The 12570-nt window shown below is 38.6% G+C and overlaps 1 protein-coding gene across 1 annotated transcript in view; it reads left to right on the plus strand.

Annotated features, from left to right (window-relative positions):
* Window positions 1-12570, plus strand: part of GPR158 (G protein-coupled receptor 158) — a 294774-nt gene that overhangs the window by 24357 nt on the left and 257847 nt on the right. Inside the window, exon 2 of the mRNA XM_065919570.1 lies at window positions 7755-7860. Within this exon, the coding sequence (XP_065775642.1) occupies window positions 7755-7860 (106 nt within the window). The remainder of the gene's footprint in view (window positions 1-7754; window positions 7861-12570) is intronic.

The raw sequence follows: 12570 nt of genomic DNA on the forward strand, positions 1-12570 counted from the left end.
CTGCAGCACACCGGGCTTCCCTGTCCTTCACCATCTCCTGGAGTTTGCTCAAACTTATGTCCATTAAGTTGGTGATGCCATCCAACTATCTCATTCTCTGTCGTCCCCTTCTCCTGCCTTCGTTCTTTCCCAGCACCAGGTTCTTTTCCAATGAGTCAGCTTTTCGCATCAGATGGCCAAAGTATTGGAACTTCAGTTTCAGCATGAGTCCTTCCAATGAATATTCTAAGTTGATTTTCTTTAGAATTGACTGGCTTGATCTCCTTGCAATCCAAAGGATGCAAGAGTCTTCTCCAACACCACAGTTTGCAAGCATCAATTCTTCAGCACTTCTTTATGATCCAACTCTCACATCCATATGTGACTACTGGAAAAACCATAGTTTTGACTAGATGAAACTTTGTTGGCAAAGTAATGTCTCTGCTTTTTAATACGCTGGCTACGTTTGTCATAGTTTTTCTTCCAAGGAGCAAGCGTCTTAATTTCATGGATGCAGTCACCATCAGCAGTGATTTTGAAGCCCCCCCCCCCCCCCCCCGAAAAGTCTGTCAGTGTTTCCATTGTTTTCCCATCTATTTGCCATGGAGTGATGGGACCAGATGCCATGATCTTTGTTTTTTGAATGCTGAGTTTTAAGCCAGCATTTCTACTCTCCTCTTTCACCTTCATCATGAGGCTCATTAGTTCCTCTTTGCTTTCGGCCATAAGGGTGGTTTCATCTGCATATCTGAGATTATTGATATTTCTCCCTGCAATCTTGATTCCAGCGTGTATTTCATCCAGGCTGGCATTTTGCATGATGTTCTCTGCATATAAGTTAAATAAGCAGGGTGACAATGTACAGCTTTGATATATTCCTTTCCCAATTTTGAACCAGTCCATTGTTTGATGTCCAGTTCTAACTGCTTCTTGACCTGCATACAGGTTTCTCAGGAGACAAGTAAGATGGTCTGTATTTCATCTCTTAAAGAATTTTCCTCAGTTTGTTGTGATCCACATGAAGTCTTTAATGTAGTTTTTTTTTAATTCCTTTGTATCTATTCATTCTGCATTTATTTGCATATTTCTTGTTTGCACATTTTCTCTTTAATTCTTGAGTCTCCATTTATTTTCTCAAAGAAATTTAATTTTTTTATAACCAAAAATTTTTACTATTTTGAAATATTTTTAGACTTTCAGAAGATTAGCAAAGATGATAAAATTTCCTTTACCTTACCTAGGTGAATACGCTTCACCGAACTTCCTATAACATTAACATCTTCCATGAAATGATCAAAATTAAGAAACTCATATTGGTATAACACTATTACCTAAGTTACAGATTTTATTCTGATTTCCTCAGTTTTTCCACTAATGTTCTATTTCTCTTCCAGGATCCAAATAGGTTATCATATCTTATAGACTGAATTATGTTTCCCCAAAATTCACACATGGAAATACTAACCCTCAGCACCTCAGAATGTGACTGTATTTTGAGACAGGATCTTAAAAGAGATAATTAGGTTAAAATGAGCTTGTTAGGATGGGCCCTAATCCAAGATGTTGTGTCTTCATAAGAAGAAATTAGGACACAAGAACACACAAAGATCATATGAAGACACAGACAGACGACAGTCACCTACAAGTCAAGGAGAGAGGCCTCAAAAGAAACCAACTTACACCTTGCTCCTGGACTTTTAGATTCCAGAATTATAAGAAAATAAATTTCTGTTGTTTAAGCCATCCAGTCTGGGTACTTTGTTATGGCAGCCCTTGCAAACTAATGTATCACTTGCTTTTCATATTTTCTTAGTCTTCTCCAATCTGAATTTCTCAGTCATTTCTTGGCTTTAAATCATATTCTCTTATGTTATCAACCACCAACTGACACTTCTGAAGTGTGCTGGTAAAGTATTTTGTTGAATATCCCTCAATTTGAACTTGTCTATTGGTTTCTCTTAAGACTGAGGTTAGGGGCATTTGGGAAGAAAACAATAGAGGGGAAATGCCCTTCTCACTGCATTATACCACAGAGTACATAGTATCAATGTCTTTTTACTGGTGATATTAACCTTGGTCACTTAAGATAGTGTGGTGTTTCTCAGGTTTGTCCATTCTAATGTTACTATTTTTCCTTTTCCATACTTTATTCTAAATGAATCACTAAGTTAAGGTCACACTCAAAGGGAGGTGAATTCCTTTGTTTAATGGATTCAGAATTGCAGTTCTGCAAGATGAAAAGAGTTCTGGAGATTGTTTGCAGAACAATATGACATACTTAATACTACTAAACTGTGGGCTTCCCTGGTGGCTCAGAATCTGTGGCAAGTGAATCTTTACTGGTAAAGAATCTGTCTACAACATGGGAGGCCTGGGTTAGATTCCTGGTTTGGGAAGATTCTCTGGAGGAGGGAATAGTTACCTAGTCCAGTATTCTTGCCTAGAGAATTCCATGAACAGAGGAGCCTGGTAGGCTGCAGTCCATGGGGTCACAAAGAGTCGGACATGACTGAGCAACTAACAGTTTCACTACTAAACAACATTTAAACATGGTTAAGATGGTATGTTTTATTCTATTTATTTTACCACAATTAAAAAAAATTAAAAAGAAAAAAAAAAACCCCAAAACCCCAAAACACCAAAAACAAAAAACAAGCAGCCCTTCTTTAGTTCATGCTTTTCTCCTTGAATTCCATCACAGTCAGCTGGAAAAAGCCAGATAGTACTCTCTGCATTTTACTTATAACATTCCTTAGCCATATCCACAAGTTCATTTGCTCACAGGTAACAGCTTTGCCAAACTTCCAACTATTATACAACAAAGGTTGCTTCTTTTTCTGTCTCCAGTATCATTTCTACATTGTCCTTTAAGACTCACCATGTTCTGGTTTTTATTAACCATTTCTTTTAAGGCCTTTCCGGTTCTGCCTCTGCCTGAACCCAAAGCCAGTGCCATAGGTTTCATGTTTTTGTTATGTAAGCAATCCCTGTTAAGCACCAGACCTTTTTCTGATCATCTATTGTTTGGAGTAAACCACTAAGGGCCGCTGGTCTACCAGAATCTGGTTTTTATCAATTCTTTAATTTTGACTCAACTTCTGCCCTGATTCCCCTTCAATGTTGACTAATGGGCTGTTACCGTCAATTTCTGTAGTGATGGAAAAAGAAAAATATTGCCCAAGGTGACATGGTGAAGAAACAAAAGCAGAATTTCAAAACTTTCTGTCAATCAATCCAGTTTTTCTTTCCACTCATTAGCCCATAGCAGTCCATGATAGTTTTCTGTTTGCTTGGGTTTTCACTCTCTCTCCCCATTTTTGGTCATGGTTTTTTTTTTAGCTACTATTTGCATCTCTCTAGCATCTGCCATTTTCCAGGGTTAACTTTTGGGGTGGGTTCATTTAGGGTTTGAGTAAACTCCGGGAGTTGGTGATGGACAGGGAGGACTGGCATGCTGAGATTCATGGGGTTGCAAAGAGTCAGATACGACTGAGCAACTGAACTGAACTAAACTGAACATTTAGGGGCTGAGGGAAAATATTAAAAAGACATAGACAATGGAAGTTTTGCCCATGGGAAAATCAATAATTAAAAACCAAATATTATAATAAAGAGTACTAATGGTATGAAGAAGGTAACCATAGTATATCATATGGAGAATAGAGAAGTAGTTTCTAAATGAGACTTGTAGTTTATGAAAGGCTTTAGAAAAGAGCCAGATAGAAGCTATGATAGGGAGAGCGCAGCTTAGGCAAAAGGACTTCTGGTATAAAGGCATATATAAAAGAATGATTTTCTGAGATAGCATGAATTATTTAGGACCTTTCAGACTAATTCTGAATTGTCTAGAATAAAGAATGTATGTGAGTGAATGAATGGAGAAATCAGAAACAAGAGGGGTCTGGATATAATGTTATACCAAGGAACTTGGATTTCATTCTTCAGGAGAGTGGGAAATACTGATTTTAAGCAGGTAACTGTGAGGATCATATTCACGTTTTCCAAAGACTAAATAGACAACAGCATTTGATGGTTAAGCTTTAGGGTCCCCTGCCTGCATGGGGAACTTTCTAAGGTCCTGGGTCAACACTAACAATGAGTTTTGTGGTTAACTGTTTTTGTGTAAAATTTGCAAAAGGAAGTTATAACTGAATGGTCTCTTTCTACTATAATTTTGCCCTCCATTACATTTTCCCTGGGCTGTGGGCATTTTTGGAAATTGGTTAAGCAGAAGTTCTGAATTACTTTACAATACATACTAAGTTAGTTTGTAGTCACGTCTAACTTATCACTAGCTATCCTGGTATAGAAAAGCCTTCTAGTAATGAAATTACTACCCATTCAGCAGTAGTAACACAAACACGTAAGGCCAAAGGGTCATATTGTGATAAAAATAAGTATTCATGGTTTTGTACTTGTTTCTTAAAGAAGGACTCTAAACCTTTCTTAAGGAAGGGCCTATAAATTGAGACCTTCACTGGCGCAATGCCAGACAGGACCAAATAAGTAGAATATTACAGAAATTTTTTAGCTCCATGAGAGATGAAGAAGGCCTGAACAAGGCAGGATTAGCAGAAATGGAGGGGAAGGGTCAAGGTATCCGAAGAGAGTAGCATTTAAGGAACTTGACAAATTGTTTTGATTTGGGAGGTGAGTTTCACAACAAACAAGTTATCTACCAGGTAACTGTAAGGACGTAAGCCCATCCACAGACAGAGAACTTCAGGTAAATTCCAAACCTGGTTGGCAGATGAACCTTGTTTTGGCCTTGAGGCCTTTTAGAAATCAAAGAGACAAGGGGAGAAAAATGTTAGTCTGCGGGTCAGTTAAGCACCCAAAGATTTGGGGAACGTTACCTGCTATATATTCCATTCTCTGGAGCCCACTTACCAGGCTCTTTTTGGCCCTTGTCTTCCAGTCTTCAACCCACCAAACACCAGCCCCTTCTGGGCCCTCAGCGCTTCCCAGCGGTGCCGGCTCACCGGATGTGGTAGCAGCACTTCCGCCTCAGAAGAGAGTGCTCAGGGGAGCAGCTCGCAAGCTTGGCGTGGATCTTCCCAGGCCCAAGCCCTGCCAGCGCGTATGCGTGGGGCTGTTAGCTTTTTGAGCGTCTGCCTTGTACTTGGCTGGATGATTTTCGCCACTCAGAGAGCTTTCTCTTCCAATTTAGTCTCGCAGACTTCCACTTCCCCTGCAGGAAGTGTCGGTGCCTTCCCGAGGGCTTTGTCGCTCCCTAGGCGCCAAGGCCCAGGTACTAATGAAGATGAGTCAGCATTGATTTCCCAGCTGGTAAGCGCATGGCTCATTACCTTTGGTGGCTTTGCACTGAGCCTTGGGAGCATTCTGAACTGGGTTTCAAGTCTACGGTGACTTTTTGTTTCTGTAGGAATGTGGAATTAAAAAAAAAAAAAAAAAAGGCGGAAAACTCTAGCCCTTAAGATACCAGTTTCTTAAACCAAATTTCCCAGGGAAGGGACCAGAGGTAATTGCATCCTTCTGGAATCCCTAATTAGCCCTTGTTCTTAAGCCAGCTCTGGAGGGTTTTGAAATCTGAATTCACTATCTTGCGACCAAAGTGTAGTGGTTACTGGAGGAAAACTTGTGGAATAGAAGTGTATATTTTTATTGGTTTGCTACTTACATTCCTCAGCTGTTCAAGAATATCATAGCGGACATAGTTCAGTGGGAAATTTTATGTCGTAGAAGAAGATGACTGGTAACTTAGTGTGTGAATACAAAACTACCCGTAATTATACCTTGAACCAGCGAGTTAGAAATCTTACTTCAGTGAGGCCTATCCTGACCACCCTTTGAAAAAATCTTGACCTACTCTGTACTCCCGTCCATCCCTCTTACCTACTTGATGGTAGTTTTTTCCCTCCATCTCACTTTATAGTTTGTATTACTAAGTGTAATTTACTTATTTATTATGTGTCTATGCAGTTATGTCCGACTCTTTGTGACCCCATGTACTGCAGCCCATTTGGCTCCTCTACTCATGAAATTTTCCAAGGAAGAATACTTATTTATTATAACTGTGGTTTATTTGTCTGGTTAGACAAATGGAGTTAAACTCCATGAAGGCAGGAACTTTTTTTTTTTTTCAGCTTACTAATGTCAGAGGCCAAGAATAATTTTGGCCCATAGTAGATGCTTAATAAGTAATTTATTAAATGAATGAAAAGCTGAATATGTTATTTTCAAAAGACCTAAGTAGAGCCTGGAGTGGGCTTGCCTGATTGGCATGAATATGTGGAACACAATTTTATATGAAGTCCTGATTGGTGAAGACAGCAAGTCAACCAGTGTTTATAGAATGCCTATTGTACCCCAAGTATTAACTTTCCACATTCCCCAGAATTTAGCATCCATTCTCTATGAAATATTTCGATACTTTTTTTTTTAATCCTGATACTTTTAAAGACATTTTAAACCTTTGGGGTTTCTTGGGAGAGACTGTGGCATCTCTTATCTTGATATGTATATATACCAGACAATAAATATGTGTTGAAAGAGCAAATGGTTTTAAGGCATTAGGAGAAGAGAAAGGCTACCCACTGCAGTATTCTGGCCTGGAGAATTCCATGAACTGTGTAGTTCATGGGGTTGCAAAGAGTCGGACACGACTGAGCGACTCACTTTCACGACTTCGAAATTTAGCTCTTTATTGCATAAATAGTATTTGTTTTATGGGATTATAGTCCACAGTGGTAGTATTTTGCAAACTAGGGCTATTTCTCTGAAGTTTTTTATGATAAAGTTTTGCATCTTCCTTTGAGTGATCCTCTGAAAAATGAACTCACATATATTCTGGGTTGTCTGGATAACTAAATGCTGATATCAGGTTTTGGTGTGCCTCTTTGTTTTTAAGCATGGCAGCACTAGGTAGTGTAGTACATACTTTGTCACAGGTTAATATGAAAAGAATGGAAACAGCCTTAAAAAGTAAATGATTTATTCACTCTAGATGAAGCCCAAAAGACATTAACCCACTCTGTCAGAAAATTTCATAATAGTTTAAAAGGAGAAAAGAGATGAGAAAAATGAGTCATGACATGTGGTAGTAGGCTTCCTGAATTAGCTGTTGTACCATATTCCTTTTCTGAGAGGTGATTTAATTTGGCACAATGTAATCATTAATGTTTTTAAATTAATATTTTAAATTTAAAAATTGTTATCTGTATAGCTTTTGCATTTGTTTTGTTATTTTATGTGTGTGTTTTGTAGCTAGAAGAACTATGATACAAAGAATTTGAGGAAAGAGATGCTTTTTTTCTGATCCTGTCTTCCCCTCTTAACTCATTCCCTCTTCTTCCCTTGCCCCAAACTTCCCATCCCTGGCCCTGCATTGGGAAGTAGGAGTAGAAAGAAATGAGAGAAGGGCTTTTGAAAAAATTTACTTTGACAAAAGAGGTATTGGGAGCAAGTATTATTTCAGAGTCAACTTTGCTTCTGTGTCCACAGTAATTCTGTCTGGAGTTTAGCCAATCAGCAAATACTTATTGAACAGTTACTGTGTGCCAGGCATTATACAGGGAGCTGGAACAGAGATCAGTACAGAGCCCGCCTTTGGTACTTGCATAAAACGAATAACTTGCTGTTTCTGTTCTTTTGTCCCTACCTACGCTGGCACACTTTAGATGAGTATGAGTAGGCAATTTGGAGAATTTTAGTGCATTCTTGTGCTGATTTGTCTGATTTTTAGGTTAGAACACAGAATTAGAAATTGTAAAGGCTCAGATTAATTTGTTCTTTTTGTCTTTCTCTATTTTAAGGGGTGTCATGAAAGTAGACATAAATCTTCAGAAGGTGGACATTGACCAATGTTCAAGTGATGGCTGGTTTTCAGGAACTCACAAATGTCACCTTAATAATTCAGAGGTAAGAAAATGAAGATAAAGTTCTCTGAAATCTCAGAAATATATTACTTCTGAGTAGATTGTATTTGTGTGTGTAAGTGAACAAGACGTATCTTACTGGGGAAAAAAATCTGTTATGCAGGCCTGACTGTTGCCAAATGAACTGAAAGAGGAGTAGAAAATGAAATTTGTGCACAGTAACTATTCATTTGGGGACTAAGAGAAGGCTGAAACTAAAATTATGTCTGAAGTTTGGCTTTAGTCAAAGTCTGACCCTATTGTTCAGAATAAGCTGGAAATTAAAATAGCCATGAAGTGAGAAACCATCCCAATAGGGGTCAACCAAATTATGCACATTTTATGGAATGTGATGCTTTTTGAAACATTGATGCTATTCGTTCAGACACCCTGCCATCTGTCAGAAAAGCAATAGAGAAAGTACAGCTAGGAGATATTGAGAAGAAGGAGAAAACTGTTCGCAGGAAACTGGAAAGGAGATGTGTGTATTTGGTGTGTTTTTTGCAATGTTCAATTCCTGTCCATACTTAATTTCATGGAACTGCTGTTGGCAGGGAACAGGCAGAGAAATCATACATCTGGAAATAAGACTGTCACTTGTCTTCTTTAAAAAAATTTTTTTTTAATTGAATGAAAGAATCTTTAAATTCTGTGGTGCTTTACAATTGTCAAGTTTAACACAGATGATTTCATATAATCCCATAATAACCCTTTTTCCCTCTACTCCCATATTGCCTCTTACCTCATTCCCTCTCCTCACTGATAGTCACTAGTTTGTTCTCTAAATCTGTGAGTTTGCTTCTTCTTCTTCTTCTTTTTTTTTTTTTTTTTTTTTACTATAATCACTAGTTTGTTGTATTTTTTATATTCTACATTTAAGTAGTATAGAGTATTTGTCTTTCTGTCTGACTTACTACACTTAGCATAACGCCCTCCAAGTCCATCCACGTTGCTGCGGATGGCAACGTTTCATTCTTTTTATGGCCGAGTAGTATTCCATTGTGTGTTTGGGTGCACTCAGTCACTTCAGTCTTATCCTACTCTTTGCAACCGCATGGACTGTAGCCCCCCAGGCTCCTCTGTCCATGGGATTCTCCAGGCAAGAATACTGCAGTGGGTTGCTATGCCCTCCTCCAGGGGATTTTTTACTGCTTGAGCCATCAAGGAAGCCTATATATACATATATAATGTATGCCACGTCGTCTTTGTCCATTCATTTGTGGATGGACACTCAGGTTGTTTCCATATCTTGCTGATTGTAAATAATGCTGCTACGAGTATTTGGGTGCTTGTGTCCTTTTGAGTTAGTATCAACTGATGTTCTGTAATTCCAGAGGTGACGTATGATGACATCCTCATTTCATTTTTAGTAATCTTATTTCTCAAGTCCCCAACTGCTCTAAAACAAATGTACACTAAAATTCCTGACCTTAAATACTTCAGTTGTCTCTACTTTGAGTCCCTGAGTTTATGAGGAAAGTCAGCCTGATTTATTTAGACAGGGGATATTCCTATAATTGTAGTAATCTACATCTTCAGTTTGAATTTTTGCCACATTTCCCTGTAGCCCACCATGATCCAAATAATCTTCCACAGTTCCGCACATCCCCCCTATATTCCACACACACCTTCACCTGCCCACCACAATATCCCTCAACCCTCTCACCCCTTAATCTCCCTGCTAAGTCACTTCAGTCATGTCCGACTCTGTGCGACCCCATAGACGGCAGCCCACCAGGCTCCCCCGTCCCTGGGATTCTCCAGGCAAGAACACTGGAGTGGGTTGCCATTTCCTTCTCCAATCCTAATCTCCCCAGGAACCCGCATAGTCCCCTATATGTCTCTAAGCCCATCACATATTCCTACCATGTTCCTGTGACCCCCACTTCCTCAGTAATCCGCACACCCTGACTCCCACATCTCGATATACTTCCACATAGCCCACCCTCCACCCCACCTTTATTGCCTTTGTCCCCTTCTTCCCAATTGGGACCCTATTATGTAAATGAAGTATTTCTGTCTGGTCAAGTCACAGAAGTCAAGATCCTCTTTTCACCTCTGCTCACTATTTTTCTTATGGGTTTGAACTTTTCTGAGTTCCCACTTCCCTTTAGATGGTTCTGGCATTTCTAAACATATGAATTTCAGTTAGTGATTTGGTGAATATCTTTAGCCTGATTATTGTCTCCATGCCAGTGGCATAGAGCTTCATAGCTTTGTCTTTTAGCAAGGGTGGAATTTTTTTCTACATGAGTGTCAGATTGTAGATATTGATCTGTATGTGCTCATTTCTGTATAGCCTTGTTTCAGTGGTGTTCCTGGGTGGTTCAATAAGCAGTCTGTCCAGAAACAAGGAGATATTTGCTTATCAGTCTGTTACAGTTGTCGCTTGCCTCTAATAATGTTAGTGTAGTTTTCTTTTTCCTTATAGCACATCTGTTTATTTGACTAGGTGGTCTTATTGGATGGCTTTTTAGAAGATTGATTTATTTTCATTGCATCAGGCTTATCAATTTTCTGTGGGTTGTGTCTTTTTAAAACTGTCAAATAAACTAAATTATTTCAAGATAAAATATTATCCTCTGTTCTGGTAAACAGAGATTAGGGTGAAATGTGTAACTTTTGGCTTTATATATGGGAGCTTTGAACTTATTCAGTTCTTATAGGAAAAAATGAAAAGCTCACCCTGTAAGACAACCAACAGTTCAGTGAATCTCATTTGACAATGTTGTACAAAGCTTCAGTGATCAAAAAAATAACATCAACAAACATTGAATCTACAAAGTGCCTGTTTGACTGAAACTCTGGATCCCTTGACCCTCTCACTTGCCGAGGTCCTAGTGTTGGGAGTAGCAGATCTTGGTGTCCTAGGTTGGCAGCTCCTGGGTCATAGTCTGATGGACACAGGGCTGGACTGGAACTCTTCACATCTTTTTGTGGGGCTTCTGTCAGGTTCTGGAGTTGGTGCTGGTCACTCTAGGCACTACTGCTGGTCTATACCACATTCTCAGACTCAGGAGTAACGATAGTCTTTCAGTTCCTTCTGTGTAGTGATGTGAATTGGAGACTAGGAACTGGCTTCTAGTGATGTTTTTGCTGCGTGGTAAAACCGAAACAAAGCTCTTGTTCAGGGTGTTTTTCATCTGCACTGGCTGCCTTCCGTTCCTTGTCACAAATCTGTACAGACCCCCAAGGATCATTGTGTAAACTGACTTGTTTTGGGACATACTTAACATGATTGATATTTGTAAGAGGTATGGGTCCTTCTGGGCTGCCCAGGTGACTCAATGGTAAAGAACTTGCCTGCCAATGCAGAAGACATAAGAGATGTGGGTTTGATTCCTGGGTCAGGAGGATCCCCTGCAGAAGGAAATGGTAACCCACTCCAGTATTTTTGCCTGGGAAATCCCATGGACAGAGGATCCTGGTGGGCTACAGTCCATGGGGTCACAAAGAGTTGGACATGACTTTAATGACTAAACAACAAAACAGGGGCCTGTCTATGAAAATTCACATCATTAGAAACAGAGACTTAAATCATGTTTACTGTGGGTTTTATTTTTACCAATGTTTAACATTCTTCTCTTGTAAATATGACAGGGAGTAACAAATTTCTAAGTTGTAATTGAGGCAAGCTTTTCACTTAAAAAAATTTTTTTTTCCAGCGTGTTGACTTTTCAGCCTCTGAGGTATCTTAAACTAGATACAGAGTCTGATATTGGGAACAAATAAATAGTATGTAACTAGTGAAAGAAGCTTCAAGAGTATTTTAGAAAGTCATGGGATGGTTTGTGAGGAAAATGATTTCTCAACAAGTTTGGGTTGTTACCAAGTTTAGGGGGTCAATAAGTGCTTTTTGAAGGGCATAGTAAAATGAGATCTCAGTTGACACCGTGAGTTGAACCAGATTCCAGGATTATTTTGGCCATTTTTATAACTGATCCATATCACAGCTACCTGGACTCGATCATGTTTCCTGCGGCTATTTAAATAATTCTTGACCTATTTCATATCATTGTTTCATTTGGGTGCACAGAGTCCTCTCCTACAGAATAGTTTATTAAAAACATTCACCTAAATTGCTATTTTTGTTTTAAAGGTTTTCTTTTGCTTGTTTCCTTTAGAAGATTTTTTAAAATCACTATTTGAAGTACAGAACTGTGACCTTGAAACTTTTTTCTTATATTCTATTAGTAAAAATGCTTTAAGCATTCACAAATAGTATTTGTATGTTTTTTAATCTGTAAAGTATATGCATCTTTTGTAATATATTTTGTACGTTACAAGAAAACTTAATTGGGTTGAGATAAAAATGAAACATTGTTTTAATGTAGATTATATTTTACAATAATAAATATTGTTATTAGTCACTCAGTTGTGTCTGACTCTTTGTGACCGCATGGACTGTAGCCCACCAGGCTCCTCTGTCCATGGGGATTCTCTGGGCAAGAAGACTGGAGTGGGTTGCCATTTCCTCCACCAAATATATCTGGTTACAATTTTTGAAAAATTTTCAGTGATAGTGTTGTGATTTATTATGCTTCACCATTTAAAATTTTAAAAGTCTTAGCTTAATACTTAGCAGTGCAATGATTCAGAGGTCTCTAAGTTCAGTTTATTTTTATACTTAGTTTTAATGTCTGTCATAGTTGAAAATATGCCTCAGAAGGATATGTCAGTCCACACTGAAGAAATAAATTGTTGACTGTATTTG

Source organism: Muntiacus reevesi, chromosome 2, assembly GCF_963930625.1.
Source record: "Muntiacus reevesi chromosome 2, mMunRee1.1, whole genome shotgun sequence".
NCBI lineage: Eukaryota > Metazoa > Chordata > Mammalia > Artiodactyla > Cervidae > Muntiacus > Muntiacus reevesi.